Source organism: Alexandromys fortis, unplaced genomic scaffold (genome assembly GCF_014885135.2).
Source record: "Alexandromys fortis isolate MF-2015 unplaced genomic scaffold, M_Fortis_MF-2015_v1.1 scaffold_16, whole genome shotgun sequence".
Taxonomy (NCBI): domain Eukaryota; kingdom Metazoa; phylum Chordata; class Mammalia; order Rodentia; family Cricetidae; genus Alexandromys; species Alexandromys fortis.
In genome coordinates, this window is record NW_026067893.1 from 12,316,584 (window position 1) to 12,337,580 (window position 20,997).

A 20,997-nucleotide genomic window follows, 5' to 3' on the forward strand; every position below is an offset into this window, starting at 1 on the left:
GAAGGCGGGATTTGAGTTGCAGGAATTCCTGGGCTGGCATCAGAATCTCCCGGATTAGTCAGTCCTGAAGAAAGCGCCGAGGCCCCAGGAGAGCCCGCGCTGGGCTCCGACCTGAAAGACTGCGTGGGCGGAGCCTATGCGCGGTGGTGGGCGTGGTCTTCCAGCAGACGTAGGGGGCGTGGCCTCAGCGGGGGGGGGGGGGCTGAGCGGAGGGGTTGGCGGTAGCTCGGCGCCGGTGGCGGGAAGGAAATGCGCCGGCTGCACTGTGCTACGTCCGAACTTCTTTCCTTTTCGTAACCGGAACTGTGGCGGCAATCTTGTCCAACTGCTCCTGCTTCGGGAAGGGCTGCAAACTGCTTGAATTTTGTTTCCTTTTCCTTCCTCCGCTCTTCCCGGAAGGTGAAAGGTCGAAGCGTGAATAGACCCATCTCCTGGACCCCAAATCCCTGGCCACACGGGCGCCATTACTCTCCGGACTCATTTGTTAAAGCTCTTTTTGGGGTACGCCTGTGTGGATGGTTATCCCCAAAGTGAAGAGTGAGTGCTTAGGCTCTGGGGTTGTAGCTCGGTTGTAGAGGGCACTTGCCCAGCGTGCACGAATCCCTGCGTTCAATCCCCAGCACTGCCTAAAGCAGGCGAATCTGTGCACGCCTGTCCTCCCAGCACTGGAGGAGGAAGCTGTAGGATCAGTAGTTCAAGGTTATCCTCAACAACACAGCTAGATTAAGGCCAGCCTGCGTTAGCCGAGGCTTTCTATGGAAAGAAACTTTGGTGTTTGACTGGTTCTGAGTTGGTATTTCGTGGGAATGAGCCTCACACAGAGCCTCCTATTTCACCCGCAAGGCATAGAGCTTGACGGGGTGCCAAGGCCCTGTTTTACCTTCCTAAAACTTCTGGATAATCCTCACCCACACTGAACACTCTGAAAATTTATTTTTATGTCTCTTATAGAGCCTTGGCTCTGAAGCGTGCTTCTCAGGGTTAGGGGATGCCGCAACCCAGCCTCTTGATGCAGTGTGAATCCAGTTCAAGGGAAGAAGAGATCCCGTCCCTCTTTTGGGGTTTGGATCCTGTGTTTCTAGCCTTTGCAAAACTCTACATCAGAGATATCCTGGAGATGAAGGAATCCCAGCAAGTGCCAGGTATGTGGCCAGTCAGACTAATGGATGCCCTATGCTGCCCCCACCAGCTCAGTTTCCCCGAAGATACAAAAAACTGGGGCCTTAAGGCATCTGGAAGAGCCTTGCTCAGGTTTGAAAGATATCAAGCCTCAACCCTTGAAGGAGTTTATTTCTGTGCTCTTTCTGCAAATTAAAGAACAATCTAAATTTTTTTTAAGTTAAATAAAAGTTTGGGGGCACAACCTTTGCACTGAGGTCCCACTGTTTCAAGCCCGATGTAAGTAATCCCAATACTTGGTGGAAGTAGCTCTGACCAGGGGTTCAAATCCAACAGGGATTACATAAGATCTTTTCTCAATAAAAAATAAAGTATTCCATATTTTAAAATACTTAGGTTCTTTTCCTTGGGCCTGCTCTTGAGTGAACAGATGACTAAACTAGTCAGGCTTAGCGTGCTACAGTTCTTACCTCTCTGGGGATGTGACCCACTTTCTGCAGAGCTTGGGTGTCCTCTTTATAGAATGTGGGGGTTGGTGTTGGTTTGAGTTCATCTCAGTCAGTATAATGGAAATTCCTGGGCGGAAGGACGTCACCTGGCTTGCCCAAGTGCAGCAACAGCATCTGTTGCAGTAGGTGGGCCCTTGAGACCAGTGACAGGAGTAAAGCATTGTGTGTGCAAGCGTGTGCCTGTGTGTGTAAATACACGTTCATGGAAGCCACCTGGGTGTGCTTCCAGGCATCTGCCTGAATTTTTTTTACTTTTGAAAAATCTTTTGTTTTTTATTGAGCTATACATTTCTCCCCACTCCCCTTCCTTCCTCCCTTCTCCCCTTCCACCTTACTCCCTACCCCCCATGCTCCCAATTTACTCAGGAGAGCTTCTCTTTTTCTCCTTTGTAGGTGGATCCGTGTATGTCTCTTTTAGGGTCCTCTTTGTTGTTCAGGTTCTCTGGGGTTGTGGACTGTAGGCTGTTCATCTTTTGTTATATGTCTAATATCTACTTATGAGAGAATATGTAGTGATAGTTCATCAGTATTTTAATAAATAAAGCTTACCTGAAGATCAGAACACAAAACAGCAATACTAGTCAGTCATATAAGCCAGGCAGTGGTGGCACCTGCCTTTAATCCCAGCAGCCACACTAGTTAGCCACAGAGGCCAGGCGGTGGTGGTGCACACCTTTAATCCCAGCACTAGAGAGGAATAGAAGGCGGGATGAAACAGGAACTCGCTCTCTTTCAGTCTGAAGATTTCAGAGCTCTCCAGAGGCTTGGCTGCTTTTCTGATCTTCAGGCATATTATAAATTATATTTGTCCCTCTGGGTCTCAGTTATCTCACTGTGTGTTTTTTTCTAGTTCTGTCCATTTGCCTGCAAATTTCAAGATGTCATTTTTTACCACTGAGTAATACTCCATTATGTAAATGTGCCACATTTTCTTTATCCATTCTTCAGTTGAGGGGCATCTAGGTTGTTTCCAGATTTTTACTATTATGAATAATACTGCTATGAACATAGTTGAGCAAATGTCCTTGGGGTATGATTGAGCATCCTTCTGGTATATTCCCAAAAGTGGTATTGCTCGATCTTGAGGTAAATTGATTCCTAACTTTCTGAGAAATCGCCATACTGATATCCAAAGGGGCTGTACAAGTTTGCATTCACATCTGCAATGTAGGAGTGTTGTTCCCCTTACTCCGTATCGTCATCAGTATTTTTGATCATGGCCATTATGACAGTTATAAGGTGGTATCTCGGAGTTGTTTTGATTTGCATTTCTCTGATGGCTAAGGAACTTGAACATAAATGTCTTTCAGCTATTTGAGATTCCTCTGTTGAGAGTTCTCTGCTTAGGTCTGTACTCCATTTTTTTTTATTCGGTTATTTGTTCTTTTGATGTCTAGTTTCTTGAGTTTTTTTTTTTATAATTTGGATATCAGTCTTCTATGTGGTTGGTGAAGATCTTAGATCTTTTCCCATTCTGTAGGCTGCCATTTTGTCTTGTTGACCATGTCCTTTGCTTTACAGAAGTTTCTCGGTTTTATGAGGTTCCATTTATTAATTGTTGTTCTCAGTGTCTGTGCTACTGGGGTTATATTTAGGAATTGGTCTCCTGTACCAATGCATTCAAGTGTACCTCCCACTTTGTTTTCTCTGAGGTTCAGTGTGGTTGTTTTTATGTTGAGGTCTTTGATCCATTTGGACTTGAGTTTTATGCATGGCGACAGATAGAGATCTATTTTCATTCTTCTACATCTTGTCATCCAGTTATGCCAACACTATTTGTTGAATATACTTTCTTTTCTTCATTTTATAATTTTAACTTCTTTGTCAAAAATCAGGTGTTTGTAGGTGTGTGAATTGCTATCCAGGTCTTCGATTCTATTCCATTGTTCCTCCTGTCTGTTTTTATGCCAATACCAAGCTATTTTCATAACTGTAGCTCTGTAGTAGAGTTTGGAGTCAGGGATGGTGATGCCTCCAGAAGTTCCTTTATTGCACAGGATTGTTTTGGTTATCCTGTTTTTTTTTGTTTGTTTGTTTTTCCATATGAAATTGAGTATTGTCCTTTTGAGGTCTGTGAGGAATTTTGCTGGGTATTTCATTGATTCTATAAATTGCTTTTTGTAAGATCGCCATTTTTACTATGTTAATCCTATCTATGTAAGAGCATGGGAGATCTTTCCATTTTCTAATGTTTTCTTCTTGTCATACAGATTTTTCACTTGTTTGGTTACTTACACCCAAGATATTTTATAATATTTGTGGCTATTGTAAAGGGTGATGTGTTGACTGAGGTTTCTGTCCCACCTGGCCCTGCAGCCATTCAGTCCTAAATAAACACACAAGAGGCCTACATTAATTATAAACTGTTTGGTCTGTTAGCTCAGGCTTCTTATTAACTAATTCTTACATCTTACATTAACTCATTATTCTTGTCTATGTTAGCCACATGGCTTGGTATCTTTGTCAGCAAGGGATTCTCGTCTTGCTTCTTCTGTGGCTAGGTCACAACTGCAGACTGACTCTTTCCTCTTCTCAGAATTCTCCTATTCCTTTAAGGGAGTTTTTAATTTCTTCTTTAAGGTGGAGCCTGTTCTTCAGGGGCCTCTCTTTCTCCAGTTGGTGTAGTTGGGGGTTATGGCTCCGTTGATTGCTCCTCTAGTTGGAGGTAGGGCAGAGCGGCCTCCGGTTATTGATCTTCAAGATGCAGGGGTGCCTAAGGCTCAAGTGGCCACTCCTCTAGGTGCAGGCTCTTCTGACGTACCGTAGGTCGTCACTGTGGCTGGGTATCGCGTACAGAGACTGGCACTGGAGGCTGGCTGTGACACAATGCCCAGAAGAACTTCTTGCCATTGTCTCTGGAAGCCGCCCCTGCTGTTTTCACTCCCCTCCCTGGCCCGGCCACCCACTGTGCTGCCGCTGCCCACGCTCAGATATTTTATTTCTAAATTGGATTTTTAATGTATTTTATTTTTATTTTATGTGTATGGGTGTTTTGCCTATGCACCATGTGTGTACAGTACCCTCAGACTGCAGAAGAGGGATCCCTGGAACTGGAGTTAACAGATGGTAGTGAGCCACCATATAGGTTCTGGGAATTGAACCCAGATCCTCTGGAAGAGCAGTCAGTGCTCTTAACCATTGAGCCATCTCTCCAACCCCTACTTTTTGGAGCAGTTGTTTGAGACAGGGTCTGTTCTGTGTAACCTTGGCTGTCTTAGAACTCGCTCTGTAAACCAGACTGGCCTTTAACTCAGAGATCTGTTTGCCTCTGCCTCCCAAAGTGCTGGGATTAAAGGTGTGCAGCACCATTGCCTGGCCACCTTTATTTTTTAAGGCAGAGACTTTTGCTGAACCTGGAACATATCAATTCAGGTAGGCTGGCTGGCTAATAAACTTGAAAGATCATTTTGAACCTCTGCTTGGTCCCCTACAGGGTTACAAGTATATGCAGACAAGCCAGGCTTCTGTGTGGGTGCCGGTGGTCAGAATTCAGACCACAGCACTGTGTGGCGACCGTACCATCTCCCCAGCCACAGCTTTTAGAATTAGAGTACTGGTTCCTAGAGAGATAATTGTCATGCCTAAACATTTAACAAACACATAGATTAAAATAATTTAAGTGGCTGTGGGTAGTTTCAGGAGTTTACAACTGTGCAGGTTGAGATGTTTGGTTAAAGTCTTTGCTATTTTGTGACACTTTCCAATCAAGGACCTTCTTTAACTCAAGATTTGAGTTAAAAAAAAAAAAGTCAAGATTCATATCCACAGTTTGAATGAGACGAGTTTTATGCCGTTTGTTCTGTGTGCGTGGCCTTCTAAAGCCTTTTGTACAGAGTTTTTTTTCCACCACATCTTCACTTCCTACATTTTGTTGAACTTGCTCTGTGGATTTTCCCCCACTTGGAAGGCAGCCAGTCTCCTCCAGAGTTTTCCAGAATTATCCAATGTTCTTTATAGCTCATCATCCTCTTGGGAAGAAATTAATTCATACCAAATGCCAGCCTTGCTTAAAAGATCTGTGAGTGAGCCAGCCTGTGGCAGGGAATCCCAGGCGGTTAACTCTTGCTGTGAGCAAAGGGTATGATGGTGGGAAATGCAGTGAGTGCCGCCTTAGGACTCCACCCTCTCTGGTGAGACTGCTTCAGATGTCCATTTGTAAAAGGAAATCTCATGGATGAAGCAGGCATCATAGTTTTAGAGTGGTTTTCATAAGATTATGCTGTTGTTGAATAATCTTTTTGTACACTGTGAAGATATGTCACTTTGATTGGTCTAGTAAAAAGCTGAATAGCTAGTCAGGATTTCCAGGCACAGAAGATGCTTGGAGGAAGGGTAGAGTCTCCTCATGACCCCACCCCTCTTCCTTCAGAGGAAGTTTCACATTTAGGAGATGAGTAACAAGCCGTGAGCCACATGGCAGCGTGTAAATTCATAGAAATGGGTTAATTTACGTTATAAGAGCTAGTTAGAAACAAGCCTAAGCTATCGACCAAGATTTCATCATTAAAAATAAGTCTCCATGTCATGATTTGGGAGCTGGCTGGAGGGACAGAGAAAGACTAACTATGCTATGCTGTTGGTTTCCACGAAAGTAGGAAACCCCACGCTATTCTAGGTCTGGACTTGACTTGGTTTACCATAAGGAGAATACTGTGAGCCAGGGTGACACACAGTTGTAATTCCAGCCCTCAGGAGGTGGAGGCTTGAAGATCAAGAGTTCAGGGTCATCACTTCTCAACTACCTTCAAGGCTAGCTTGGTCTGCTACAGAAGACACCGGTTCTAAAACCAAGACAAGAGGGGTGTCCCAGCACTTGAAAGGTTGCAGAGGCAGGCAGGTCAATGTGGGTTTAAGGCCAAAAAATAAAAATAAATAAATAAACCAAATTTAAAACAAGCAAACAAAACGCCTGTGACTCCATAAAATTTAGAAATATTTAATGACAAAGAATATCTACAACAAAATAGCGAAGGTTAACAATAGCAATAACAAAAACAAAACGGGAAACAAAAGTGTCCTGTATTAATGAATTTGCTTGTCCTTTGTCCTTGGTCCTGGCGCAGAACCTCAGTCTTTGGAATTTCCTGAGTGTAGGAGTGTTTTTGTTACTGGAGGTGGGGGCCACACCTTAGTTTATTCCGATGAAAGTGTTATCTTGGGCTGCAAGTTGAAGAATGAACCTATCCGTTCCCAACCTTGTGAATGGAGGGCTGGAAATCAAAGTGAGACCCTTTCAGCCTGACCCCCAGGAGGTTGAGGTCATTCCATTCATTCATGTGACCAGTGAATCAGTGGTACCCAGACAATGAAAACCCACTATAACCTGATGTTTAGACTTGAATGAGCGTCCCTGGTTAGTTAAGTATACTCTGTCAGATGGTGATGTGTCCCGGGAGTCTCTGAACCCTCCACACCTTCCTCTGTTCTTTCTTTTTTGTCTGACTCTGATTTGTGGCCTTTGCTATAAAATTGTGCTCGTGAAGTCTGACACCCTCCTGAGTTTTAGCTAATTATCAAAGCTGAAGGAGGCGCAGAAGCAGCTTTGTAACTAGCCAGACAGGATTCCCACAGAGCTTGAGGCTAGGAGAGAGTGCCCTAAACCGGTGAAACCCAACTGGCTACCGTTTGGTTTGCCTTGTAAGATGCCATCTCCATAAGTCTGAGCTTTGGGTTTGGCTGGTGGAAATGTGAAGGTTGTGATATTTAGGTGGGTGGTTTATTTGTTTGCTCCTTTGTTCTATGCATTAAAAACTTGGCTTGTGCCAGGTGGTAGTGATGCATGTCTTTAATTCCAGCACTCAGGAGGCAGAGGCAGGCAGATCTCTTTGAGTTTGAGGCCAGCCTGGTCTACAGAGCGAGTTCCAGGACAGACTCTAAAGCTACACAGACAAACCCTGCCTCAAAACCACAAACAAACAAAACCCTCTTTGCTTGGGTGTGCAGGATACCCTCCCTGTAAGAGAGTATTTCACTATGTAACCCTGCCTGACCTGGTTGATACTCATCATGTAGACCAGGCTGGCTTTGCACATTTCTGATTTTGTTTCTTGAGTACTTTTTGGGGGGAAGAGGTGGAGACAGGGTTTCTCTGTGTATCCTTAGCTACCTTAGACTCACTCTATAAACCAGGCTGGCCTTGAAACTCAGAGAGCAGCTACCTGCTTCCTATTTCTCAAGTGCTGGAATTAAAGGTGTGGGCCACCACCAACTGACTTATGAAAATACTTTTTAAAGACAGAAAACAGGCAATATCTTCCTGGGGTTGTGGATGTTTGTGGACAGTGGCTTAAAATCTAAACCAAATTTGCCAATGACCCTGGCATTGTAAACCCTCACAGTTTGGCTTCCTCTTCTTGAGAGTCCGAGCACACAGGAGCTCTTGGATGTAGCACAGATACCCTGGATCTCCTAGGCCTCTGAGCTATGTGAAAAGGCTGGAACATGAGGTTGGGGTAAGCCAGTGCATCTCTGTTTGATCATTTTCTTTGCTTAGCTCACTGAGTTTTTGTTTCTTTCCTCCTCAGTGGACAGCGCAGGCACCTAGAGCCCATTAGCTGCAGAAGAAAGCTCTCTGGTGGAAGGAAGTGGGTCTCTCTTCCTTTCTTGTGTTGTAAGCCATCTTGTAGAGGCCTAACTTCTTACTCTGTGGTTCATGTCTTAATATGCTTTGAGAAGTTTCCTCTGTGTTTTTAAGCAGTGTGTTTCTTCCTTGGCGATTTCCTCAGAGTTCCCTTCCTCACCCCCGATGCAAACCATCTGTTCTTTGTTTGTTTTTGTAGTCCTCTATTGTTCTGTGATGCTTTCAAGAGTTCTTCTGCTGAGTCCTTTGGGAGTAGAAGGGTTTTTTTCAGCCTCAAGTGACTGCTCTTGAAAATGAGCCATTGTTAGTCCCCAAGGTAGACAGTTATGAGGTCCATATTTATCCTTTTTCAAGGAGGTATAGTGTATTCTCAAGTGAAAACCTATTCAGATTTTTACTGTTGCCAGATGTTGTTTGTCGCATGAGGATTGTTGACCTGGGGACGCTGGCTTATGCATTAGTCTAGTCTTACTGCCTTGGAAACAGAGACTTCTGTCCAGCCTCTCCCCCCATCTTGAAGGTCAGAATATTCCAGGTATTGACGTAGATCCACGTCATGCCCCGTCAGCCCAGTAGTCAGCCCAGGCGTTTGTGAACGGGAGCAGCTCTCCTTCAGGGGTGACGCTGTCACCTGGTCTTCGTGGGGCCTTGTCAACATCAGCTTCAGCCCTTCTGGGTTGCCCTAAGGATAGACTCCCATTCTCCAATTCATCTTTAGAAGTACACACACACACACACACACACACACACACACACGCAGAAAGAGTTGCCAGCTCTGGGTTGAGTTTGCTGTGCTTCTTTCTCTAAGCCACCCCCACTTTCCTAGTGTGCCTCTGACAGGCTCAAAGGTGGCTTGTCCAGTCAGCCCATTCCCATACCCTTTCTTCAAGGGAGTCCAGAGAACCGCTGGTCAGTAGTGGTCAGTGAAAAGGTCAAGCCACAGTCTCCTAACAGATTGAAATCCAGAGGTTCTGACCTGCTGTGATGGGAGGAAAGAGTGGCCAAATTGGGAACTCCTCACTGCTAAAAGCTGGAGAGTAGTCCCCATCCTACAGGGAAAAAACCCCTAGATCAAGTCACAGAATCCCACCAGTCCCTGAGCTTGCCCAAGATCAAGCCATCCTGGAAAGCTTCCCATCAGAGCAGAGGCAGCTACCTCCTGGGTTTTCCCTCCCAATGCATCTCTTGTGTGAAGTTTGCTGTGCAGTGTGTCGTTATAGTATTCCTTGGCTCCCAGCTGCCAGGAAACCTTTCTCCTCTTAGCTGTAACACACAAATACCTGAAGCAGTCGTGGCTTCTTTGTTTACAACCCATATATTTACTTACAAAGGAAAAGGCCATTTGAAAATGCAGATGTGGAGTGCAGAGAGGTGGCCTGGTGTTTAAGAGTACTTGCTGCTCTTTCAGAGAATTCAGATTTGGTCCCTACAGCCAGTTGCCCACTGCCTCTAACTTCACCTCCGAGAAATGTGACACCTTCTTCTATGGGTATCCTCATCCACATCCACACATATAAATAACAACAACAACAACAACAATTCTTTAAAAATAATGTATTACCTTCAAAAATAGAATAAATGAAAATGAACGTGTATATGTCATTTGCATCTGAAAGTGAAGAATGCAGGCACTATGGGAGGTTGAAAGCAGAGAGGCTGCTACTTGGGAGCCAGCATGTGTGGCAGGTTATGTGCAGAGCTCCGCACGGGAAGCTTGAGTAGGATTTGGAGGCTTTGAAGCTCCAGGAAGCCCTGGGAATGAAAGCTGGAGCTAGGAGCTTGTGACTTCTGGAAGGCCCCAGGTCTGTGCTCCTAGGCCTGGGGAGAAAAGCTGCTGGGTGTCGGTGGCAGCTTCACTCTCAGGTCGCTGCGCTGGCGGAAGCTTGTCTCCCCGCTTCTGGATAGCCTGGGTTTTGCAAACAGTGTTTTAAGAAGTTCTTGAGCTGTGGTCGGCTAGCCCCAGTGGGCAATGCTTTATCTCTCCTCACTGGTTCGTAGAAGCGATGACTCGTTTCTTAGAAAAGTTCTGGTTAAAACCATGGGGCTGGAGAAGGGGCTCAGAGGTTAAAAGCCGTTGTTCTTGCAGAGATCCCTGATTTGAGTCCCAGCACCCACATGGTGGCTTACAGCCATCCATACCCCAGTTCCCGGGGATCCAATAGTGTACTGCATACATGTAGGCAAAACATTCATACATGTAAAGTAAAATAAATAAATCTAAAAAACTTTTTTGAAAAAAGCCATTGCTTCCTTTGTAGTCACTCAGATGCTTCAGTGTGCCGATGCCATCGGGTGATAGCGACGCTCCGGCCCTGTGAGCCTTAGTCAACGAAGCACAATTCCTATTCACAGTGGAAAGGGAGTTAACCAGCCCGAGTGGGTGACCCTGCTTTTCTCTGTTGCTCTAGTTCAGGCTCTCAAGAGCCTAGTTTTCTGCTTCTGCTCCTTGGAAAGACCACTTAACTTCTTGGAGCCTGTCATGTGCCCAGGACTGACTCTTAAGGCTGGAATTTGGACACCCAGCATGCCACTGACTTGTGACACCCTATGCCCAAGAGACATTTACTGCAGGAAAATGTGGCTGTGTGTTATCTGAACTGCTTCCTCTTGACTTTTAGGTATATATTTTTACAACGGCCATCCAATAAGACGGGTGGATATCATGGGAACTGTCGTTGGCGTGAGAGAGAAGGATGCTTTATACAGCTATGCAGGTAAGAGCAATCGCCTCTGAAATTGAGTTTATATAGTTAGCCCCCACTCAGCTGAATGTTGAAGTTTGAGCAGCCCTCACGTTTGCAAGCAGCCGGGGGCCTCACAAAACCGAGCGCTCTGTGGAGAGGCTCTCAGAGTTCCGTGTCTGGGTGAAGTCAGTGAGGCCACAGGTAAGAAGGCTGCTGGGGGGGGGGGGAGGCGGAAGAATTGAAATGCAGCAGTGTAGGGTCACTGATGGTCACCTAGAACACAGCTGTGCAGAGCCAAGGGCAGGACTGCGTTTAGAGCGAGCAATCCCTTTGAAAAGAGGCCCAGTAAATGTAAAAATAGACCTATTTAGAAGAGGGTAAAAATCATTTTTAAAAGATTTATATTCAGAACAGTCAGGGAAGTTAGAAAAAAAAAACCCTGTTTTTCACTCAAGATGTGATCCTGTTCCTCATGATGAAAGCTAAAATAGGGCCTCTGGATTTTGGACACCAAAGAATTGCTAGCACCTGCTTTAGGGTGGCGTGTCTTGCAGCGGGGGTGGGGGCACGAAAGTGTTAATGTATATATCTTTTTCTAAAAGACTTTATTTTTAATTATTTGTATATGTGAGTGTGTGTGTGTGTGTGGTTGTGTACATGTGAGTCCAGGTGCCTGAGGAGGCAAGAAGAGGGTGTCAGATTTCTGCCCCCCAACAACAAGTTGGGGTTAGAAGCTGTGAGCCACCCGGTGTGGGTGCTGGGAGCTGGGATCCAATTCTGCTACCCTGGAGAGCAGGAAGGGCTTGGAACTCCTGAGCCATCCCTTCAACCCCAATGCAAGCAAATTAATTTGTCACATCATCACATTCGCTGAGCAACTCCATCATGCTCAGACTTAGGAGGCCGTGGTAGATGTTTGGAGGAAAGTGTGATTTGAGTCGCAGACCTTTGCCCTGATTGACATTATCACCTTTTGTGGCATTGCCTGTGGATTGCTTTCTTGTTGTACATGTTGAACTTTGTGTCCAAGAATGTTTGGACATTGATATTGACATTGTCAGTATCGTTGTATCTCTCCAACATCTACCATCTCCAACACTCACAAAGACGGTGACTGTCCTTGCGCTTATAAAAGAACATGTTTGAGATGAAATCTCTCTCTTTCTCTCTTTCTCTCTCTCTCTCTCTCTCTCTCTCTCTGTGTGTGTGTGTGTGTGTGTGTGTGTTTTAGATCTTGCCAGGCATCCCTCTCCAAGATAACTCAGCAAGCAGGTGCTATGCTCCTGCAGTATACCCAGCTGTGGGCAAGCGCACTGTCCGTAGTACAATACAGTACTTCTCTCCAAGTCCCAGGGATGACATCATCATGTCTTCCAGTTACAAAGCACTTTTTACATTCATCATTTCACATTATTCTCCCCATTTTGTTTAGAAATAGGAAGAACAAGTGTTTCCATTTTGTGGCTGAGAAAACCATGACTCACTCAACTCTCTTAGGTTCTCTTTGGACGGCTAACTGGCCCCAATGTGACTGTTGTCTGTGGAGCGCTCACATAGCTTTTCTCGCCCACATCGCCGCATTTCTCCAGGCTCCCGGACCCCAGTCATCTGGGGTTGATATTCTCAGATCCGATATAGGAAACTGGTGGGGATTTCAGTTCTGGCTTGGGAATTGGGTCTGCCTTAGGCTTGTGACATAAAGGGATTCACTTAACTCACTTCTGCCCCCACAGAAACATTTAAGGTGCTAGGCTTGGCTCTTCCCTAAGCAGCCTTTCCCTCAAGTGGGTGTTGTGAGAGCCCGACACATCTGTGGACTGCAGGAAAACAGCAATGTGGAAGTACTTAAGAGCAGAAGGCTTTGGCGCTTCAGTTCTCGGGTGGCTAATTGAAGCCGGGAGCCACTTTTCTCCCTGCCTTCCACAGGCCCGGCATGGCTCTCCTTGTGTGCTCTGACTCGCTGCAGGCATGTCCTATGGCATCTCTGCCCACACTGAGTCATCCTGTAGCACCCTGAGGAAGGATGTGGTGTAGCTTTGCAATGCTTCACCTCTTCCAGGTCGCTCGGCAGCAGGCCTCAGGAGCCATGCTACATGAGAAGTTACAAGCCAGAGAAGTCGGGATTTGGTGGCAGTACCCGTAGAACACAGAGCCCCTGGCAGCAATTTAAGCTCTGATGTGGCTCTCGAGAGGCTCAGGGTAGGCCAGGATAACCTCACATCCTCTAGAACAAATGTTCACTCACTTGCTGTTGGTCTTACTTCCAATATAAATAAACATTTTCAGCCAGCTGCCGTGGTTCCTGCCTGTAATCCCGGCACTCATGAAGCTGAGGCAAAGGATTGCTGTAGGTCTGAGACCAGCTGGGGCTACTCAGTGAGTCCAAGCCAGCTACAGAGTAAAACCCTGCCTCTTTTTGTTTTTGAAATTTATCTAACAGTTAATGTTGGAAGGAGGCCATAGTTGGTTCCTGGCTACTCAGCCCGGAAATAATCACACAGAAACTATATTATTTAAAACACTGCTTGGTCCATTAGCTCTAACTTGTTATTAGCTAACTCTTACATCTGAATTTAACCCATCTCCATTAATCTGAGTATGGTTGTGGCTTCCCAGCAAAATTTCAGCGTATCTGTCTCCAGCAGAGGCTCCATGGCTTCTCTCTTACTCTGCCTCCTTTCTCTCTGCATTCAGTTTAGTTTTCCCCACCTACCTCTGTTCTGCCCTGCTCTGCTATAAGCTGAAAGCAGTTCTTTATTAACCAATGGTATTCACAGCATACAGAGGGAAATCCCACATCAAGTTAATGTTCACACTGATTGTAGGTGTCTTCTCCCATACTTCAAAAGATTCTGCTACTAACATTTAATATCTTAAAATCATTTCTCTTGAAATATACTGATATATATATATATATATATATATGATTTATAAGGTATAGATGGGGCTTTGTGTTTTGCAGTGAAGCATGTGTATCTTTCAACAGTGAGGATCGAGGTGTTCATTAGTCTCCTATGCTATGTCGTTGCAGTTTATTTAGCCAACTACATATTTGTAAACATTATGTTGCTCCTATTTCCAGTGCTACAAGCACTGCTTTAGTGAGCAGTGTCATTCAAGATGTAGATCCTGTGCGCCTGTTCTGTCTTTCTCTGTGGAATAATTTACTAGAAGTCATTGCCAAGTCAAAGGGTGTGTGCTCTTAAAAATCTGACACATGCTTCCGGTCTTGCTGTTTTGAAATGGGCTGCTGATGTATAACCCAACTCATAGCCAATGAGGGTATTGGTATTTTCTTATTTGTTTTTGTATTGGGGATTGAACCCAGAGCCTCATGCATGCCAGGTACGTGATGTACGACTGAGCCATATCCTTACCCTGGATATCAGTGTTTTTAACTGTCAATCTAGCAGTTGAGAAATTATTTAAATGTGATTTTTTTCCATGGCAATTACTGGATTTAGCATACTGACATTTATTTATTTGCCTTGCATGTTTTCCATGCATTGCACATCCCCTTTCTTTGGTTCTACTTCTCTTCTGGTCTTGGTACTTTTCTCACTAGCTGGTAGGAAATCTAGATATTAAAGCAGTAACCGTGTATTGGAAAAGTTGCTATCTGTTATTGGTTTTAGGTCAGCAAATATATTAAGCTTTGTTTAATGAGTTACAATTTTCAGATTTTGCTTAGAAAGTCTTTTTTCTCCGGTTCTAAATCCAGAGTGTAAAGACAGTCCCCATATTCACTTCTCACACCGTTCACCTATTTTATGTTAACAGAATGGGCTGATTCACTGTACGGATAGCCTAATCTTCTTCCTACATTGATTTAAGCCAACAATAAGACATTTCCTCCTCCTATTCTATGTTGTGTAGGCCTTTACAACAATCTGCTTTTTTCTCTTTGCTTTGATCATGAGGCCCACTTCTCTGTACTTAGCAACCTATGTTTGGAGTTTGTCAGAATTCAGGCATGGAGAAGATCCTGCCTTCCCTCAGCAAAGATCTCCAAGTTCCTTTGCAGTCACAAATCCAAGTCTCACGGAAATTGTTTGATTCTTTTTTCCCTTTTGGCATTATAAATAAAATAAACCAGACCAGTTCTATTTTTATGGCCAGGGTATAATTTTTTTCTGTTATGAAGATAAAGCTGGGTCCTTCTGGGACGAGCTTGATCATCCTCATACCCCTGTAGAGGCCAGGACCGGGCAGAAGCCTTTCCACAGGGAAGCCTCTGTGGAATGTGATCCACTTTGCCTGGGCAGTGAGCGAGCTAGTAAGAGTAGAGGTGACAGAAGGCTGAGCCAGAGTGCCTGTGCCTCTGACCACAGAGCACGGCTACTTTCTTGTTTTAGAGAGAGAGGAGAAAGGCAGGTTATGGATGTGGGCACTCGCTCACTTCCTGAGGATGCACCGCTACCAGACCAGATAAGATTCGGCACTACCATTGCGGTAGGCTGAGGGAAACGCTGACGGTGCTTACAGGGAAGCAGTTCCTACTGGTGTGCAGCGAAAGGTTGGTTGCTCCTGACGACAGAGGGAGAGTTTTTGCTTTGTTTTTTTCTTTTTATTAATTACATTTTTTCATTTATTTTACATCCTAACCGCAGTTCCTCCCTCCTCTTCTTCCATTTGTCCTCCCTCTCCCACCTCTCTCCTCCCTTCCATCCACTCAGAGGCAGAGTTTTTTAAGAGAGTTGCTCCACTAGGCTGTTGGAGCTGTCATCTTTCAGGATGGCTGAATGCAATGAGGACATGCGGATTGACCAGCACGCCCAAGTCTCTCACCTACCTGTTGATGCTTCTCTTTCAGTGGATGATGCCACTGGAGTTATAAACTGCACCTGCTGGAAAAGGTCGAGCAGTACTGAGTCTCCGCCAGGTAATCACACTCGTCACATTCCTTTGATTGTCCGAGAAACAAACGATTTTGCTCAAGGGAACTCACCAAACAACTGCCAGTTTCACACTAAGTTACTGATGGGTTACATTGTGACCCTAGCACACTGTCCCCAGAGCTTTGGCTGGTGGTTGCGTTGGTGGCCCTGACACACTGTCCCCAGAGCTTTGACTGGTGGTTGCGTTGGTGGCCCTGACACACTGTCCCCAGAGCTTTGACTGGTGGTTGCGTTGGTGGCCCTGACACACTGTCCCCAGAGCTCTGGCTGGTGGTTGCGTTGGTGGCCCTAACATACTGTCCCCAGAGCTCTGCTGCTCTGGAACCTGGTGCCATGGAGAGAAAGGGCAATTGCCCCTCTCCTACCTGCTTGGCCATAATTTTCTCCTAAGCATAGAGCATGAGACAGGATCCCTGGAATTTCTACAGTACAGTTTTTACCTCAAAATTTTGCAAGTCAAGATATTATCGTCTAATGATGCATCAGTTCAAAATCCTTCACCAAAGATTTTGAAGATTGTGTCTCCAACATGGTTGCTGTGACACAGATTTTCAGAAAACTCTATCATGCTCAAACAAGCAGGAATCCAAAGCTTGTGATAGGATAGGATTCTTTTGAAAGTTAATGTAAATCTTAAAATTGTATTTTGAACACATTAACTAACCAGAGCATTTGGAATTACATGAATATATTTTTATGATGCTTGGTGTGTGTGTGTGTATGTGTGTGTGTGTGTGTGTGTGTGTGTGTGTGTGTGTACATGAGCGTGTGTGTTTGTGTTTCCAGGGTTAAAATCTAGGGCCTTTAAACATGCTGGGCAAATATTCTTGCCATGAATTTATAGACCTGAGCCCTCTTGGGTAATTTTTTTAGGCTTATTTATCTTTTGTGTATGGGTGTTTTACCTGTATGTGTATCTCTGTAGCACATGCATGCAGTGCCTACAGAGGCCAGAAGAGGGTGTTGTGTCCTCTGGAACTAGAGTTACAAAGGACTGTAAGCTATGGGTGCTTGGAACCCAACCTGGGTCCTCTGCAAGAGCAGAAAGTGCTCTTAACCACTGAGCCATATCTCCGGCCCCTTAAGTAACTCTTAAAGTTCTCTTGCAGAGAACTCATGTTCAGTTCCCAGCATTGAAAAATTAAGTTTTTCAAGACAAGATCTGTGTAGTCCTGGCTGTCCTGGAACTCATTATGCAGACCAGGCTGGCCTTGATCCTGGAGATCCCCCTGCCTCTGTCTCCTAAGTGCTGGGATTAAAGGTATGCACCACCACCTAGCATAAGATTAATTTTTAAAAAAATTGAGTTCATAATAACTGAAAGGCATTAGGCAATGCTAGTGATCATCTTAGGCTCCGAGGAGTCGCAGGTACTGGCACTCTTCTTTTTGTAACGTACACGGAATAGTGGGGTTCGTGTGGGTTTGTCAAGTTTCTCACTCCCGTGTCTGTTCATCTGTGCTGTATGCTGCAGGAATGTCTAAGCTCATGAGGTTTCCTCTTTGCTTTTGCCGTCCTCTGTCGGAGTCCCAGCATGCCTTCGGCTGTGCTGGCCAATGGCTTTGTTTAGTTTCCCAGGGTCTATTTAGGAATGAACTAGTTTTGTATAACTTTAGCATTCCTCCTTCTCCTGGTCTGAGAACATCTAAGTCCGTGGCTCTGCTTTGCTTGGGAGACATCATAGGTAGACTTAAGGCAAGAGATAAACCTGTAAGACAATCAGATAGTGGGCTTCTTGAACAGTTTAGATTACTTATCTTAGTCTGTGGTTATGCCAACTACTTTTCTAACTGCTGTGACTACATGGCTGACAAGGGGAACGCCTGGGGTTGGGGCATGTTCTCACTATGTAGCCCTGGCTGGCCTCAGCTCACTGTATAGGCCAGCTTTAAACTCATAGAGATCCTCTTGCCTCTGCCTTCTCATTGTTAGGATTAAATGTGAGTGCCACCGCGCACAGTCTAAAGGAAATACTGTGTTTCAGCACACAGTTTGTCAGGGAAGGCGTGGAGGCGGGTGAATGATGCCCCTGGCCACACTGCATCCGCAGGAAGCAGAGGCATGCCGCTGTCCTCTCACCGGCTCCTTTCTGTTTGTATTCAGTTGGGGATCCCAGCCCCGGGGATGGTAGAGCTCACATTCAGGGTGGCTTCCTTCATGGGTTAAACTTTTCTGAAGACATCCTCATAGACACACCCAGAGTGTTTTTCTATGGGGATTCTACATCCAGTCTAGTGACTCTGAAGATGAGCCACCACAGTGCTGTTACACAGGATACGCAGGCAGGTAACTTATTACAAACTTTATTTCTCAGTCCTGGAGGTTGGAAATCCAAGATTAAGTACAGATGGGTCTCATGCCTGGAAGAGGCCGGTCTCCACCTGAAAGAGGGCTCCTTGACTGTTGCTTCCTCTGGAGCATTCCCCCAAGGGCAAAAGAACAAAAAGAGAAGCCAGCCCCCTGCAGTTTACAGTAGTATCCACTGGTTCACACTGCCCTTCTGGTCTGAATAGCCCCCCTTCAGCCACCCCCTGACACTGTTGTATTGTTGCTGTGGTCTGAATAAGTGTCTCTCAAAGGTCCATTAGATGCTTAGTCCCCAGGGGTGGCAAAAATGGACAATAGTGTAGAAGTAGAAGAGATGGGAACTAATGTGAGGTCCTAGGTTGTTAGGGACATGGCATCGGAAAGGGTTATAGTACCCTGCCCCAGTCTCTTCTTGCTTCCTGGCTCAGTGTGTGACACACTCTCCTGCCATGGCACGCTGCTCTCATCACAAACCATGGAGATGACCCAGCATTTGAACACCTCAAACTATGAGCCAAAAACAGCTCTTTATTCCGTAAGTGATCTGAATCAGTGTCTCATTACCGTGATGGAGTGCTGACCAGTACAGTTTGGGATATAGTTTCTAGGGTAGCAAACCATTCAAACCACTGGAGCGTTAGCAGTCGTTAGCACGTTTACAGCTCCGCTCAGTCTTTAATCAGAAGGTGAATTATCCAGCCACACCTGAGCTTCGCGGAGGCTGGCCAGACTTGCTGTAAAGGGCAGATGGTAAATATTTCCTGTTTGTAGGTATGATCTGCCTCTGCTACTCGACACTGCCATTTTAGCACCAAGTGGCCATGGATGATACACGGGCAATCAGGCATGGCTCTGTCCCAATAAAACTCTAAACAGGCTGTAGATTGATTTGGTTTGTAATTTAGACATTGTTTTTGTTTTCTAAATTAACTTTTTTTTTTTTGGTGGGGGGAATAGGGTCTCACTATATAGCTGGCCTCAAACTCGCACTAAACCCTCTGCCTCCCCTGTGGTGGGATCAAAGGTTTATGCTACCACATCCAGGTTAGTTAACTCTTTTTAAAGAAGTGACGTGATCAGGAACACCATGTAATTCCTGCACTTGTAATAGTGATGTTTTGGATCAACAGAGTGGCTGTTAATACTGAACACACCAAGAGGAGGATGCTTTAAATCTGGCAAGGATAAAGAAAACGGTAGCTGGGCGGTGGTGGCGCACGCCTTTAATTCCAGCACTCGGGAGTCAGAGGCAGGCGGATCTTTGTGAGTTTGAGGCCAGCCTGGTCTATAGAGCGAGTTCCAGGACAGCCAGAGTAAGCGTGCCAGGCAGGAGGCAGCCTAGAAAGGATCCTTGTCATGCCACACGTAAAGTAGTATTTTTAAATTGCTCCCAACTCGCTCATTCTCTCCTTTAATTTAATTGCCCCAAGTTTTTAAAAGCTTTCCATTGGAAGGTGGCCAAAAAAGACAATTTTTAAAAACAAAATTTAGTTTGAGTCAAAATTATGTTTCAGTCAATTAATAAAGATTATAATGTGAACTTCTGTAGATGTTACATTGAATGTACCATTTGCACTTAACTTATGAACAAAGTAAGAAAGCTTGGTCCTCACTATTAGAGAGTTATCTTCGGGATGGAATAGGTTACTAAAGTGAGGTTCTGTCAGACTCCAGCCATCTCATTACAGTCACTAAATTACACACTGGAGCCTTCTTTCATCAATTTGGCTCACTCTTTAAATGAAAGTTGGGCCTCAGATCAACCGTCAGTCTGATGTCAGTGGTGCCGCACGCGCTACTTATAATCCTGTGTGACGTCTACATATTGGTAGTGAGGTTTATAAATACCCTTAAATGTCAGGGTGAGTAGAAGCGGGCCTGGAGATAGGAACATGGCGAGAGAAGAAACCCAGTGAGCTAAGGAGCCACATTGCTTTGCCTCTAGTTTCCGAGGTGTAGGTTGCCGCATGCGCACAGTTCTTTGTGCTCGCTGTGATGCTATGGGCCTTGGTCCAGCAAGTGTGTTCTAGGGCTGCTACACATTACAGAACCATGACTGTCGAAGCTGCAATTGGTCAGAAAGAAGAAAATTCCATCAAAAGATCAAATGAGAGATCACTTCTCTACTGAAACCTTACCAAGACAAACCAGAACGTGGGACTGAACCAGCATTTAACAGATGTCTTTTCAGGTAGGGAGTAATATCTGGAAAGAGTTGGCCATGATTCCCATCCTGCAGCTTACACAGGGAAATTTGAAGAAGACATATTGTATTTTTATCCCAATGAACATGCTATGTTCTCGTAAGTCCCAGCTGCTGGGTCCCTGGAAACAGTCGGCAGCAACAAGAGGAGTGGATTCAAAAATCAAGATTTTTTTAAACTCTTTTTTTTGTTTGTTTTTGTTTTTGTTTTTTCGAGACAGGGTGTCCCTGTAGCTTTGGAGCCTGTCCTGGCTCTCGCCCTGTAGACCACTCTGGTCTCCAATTCACAGAGATCCGCCTGCCCCTGCCTCCCGAGTGCTGGGATTAAAGGCGTGCGCCACCACCGCCCAGCAATTTTTTTAGACTCTTATGCAACAGAATGAACTCAAATAAATGTTTGAAGCCATGGACAGTATGCTTGATGGGCATCATGCACATAGTCTACTTCAAGTTTACATGAATCTAACAGTGCAGGCTTATCAGCAACAAATCGTGCACGAAGTCTATCATGGAGTATAAAAACAGCCAGTTCAGTGTCTGGGACAAACCAGTAACCCCAACATTTTGGAGATAGAGGCAGGAGGATCAGAAGTTCAAACTCACCCTTGCTATGTATTGAATTCCAGACAAGGGTACATAAGACCCCAATAAAGAAAACATCAAAAACAGTACATGGTTTCTTTTGCTGTTTGTTTTA

At 45.1% G+C, this 20,997-nt stretch overlaps 1 protein-coding gene across 2 annotated transcripts in view; it reads left to right on the forward strand.

Moving 5' to 3' along the window:
* The first annotated feature begins 217 nt into the window (after positions 1-217).
* Positions 218-20,997, forward strand: part of Stn1 (STN1 subunit of CST complex) — a 36,880-nt gene continuing 16,100 nt past the window's right edge. Inside the window, exons 1-4 of one of the 2 annotated variants that reach the window (XM_050145477.1) lie at positions 218-537; positions 952-1,142; positions 10,827-10,922; positions 15,706-15,774. In XM_050145477.1, coding sequence (XP_050001434.1) covers positions 989-1,142; positions 10,827-10,922; positions 15,706-15,774 — 319 coding nt within the window. In that variant the 5' untranslated portion in view covers positions 218-537; positions 952-988. The remainder of the gene's footprint in view (positions 538-951; positions 1,143-10,826; positions 10,923-15,705; positions 15,775-20,997) is intronic. The other variant, XM_050145467.1, reaches the window with a different exon arrangement.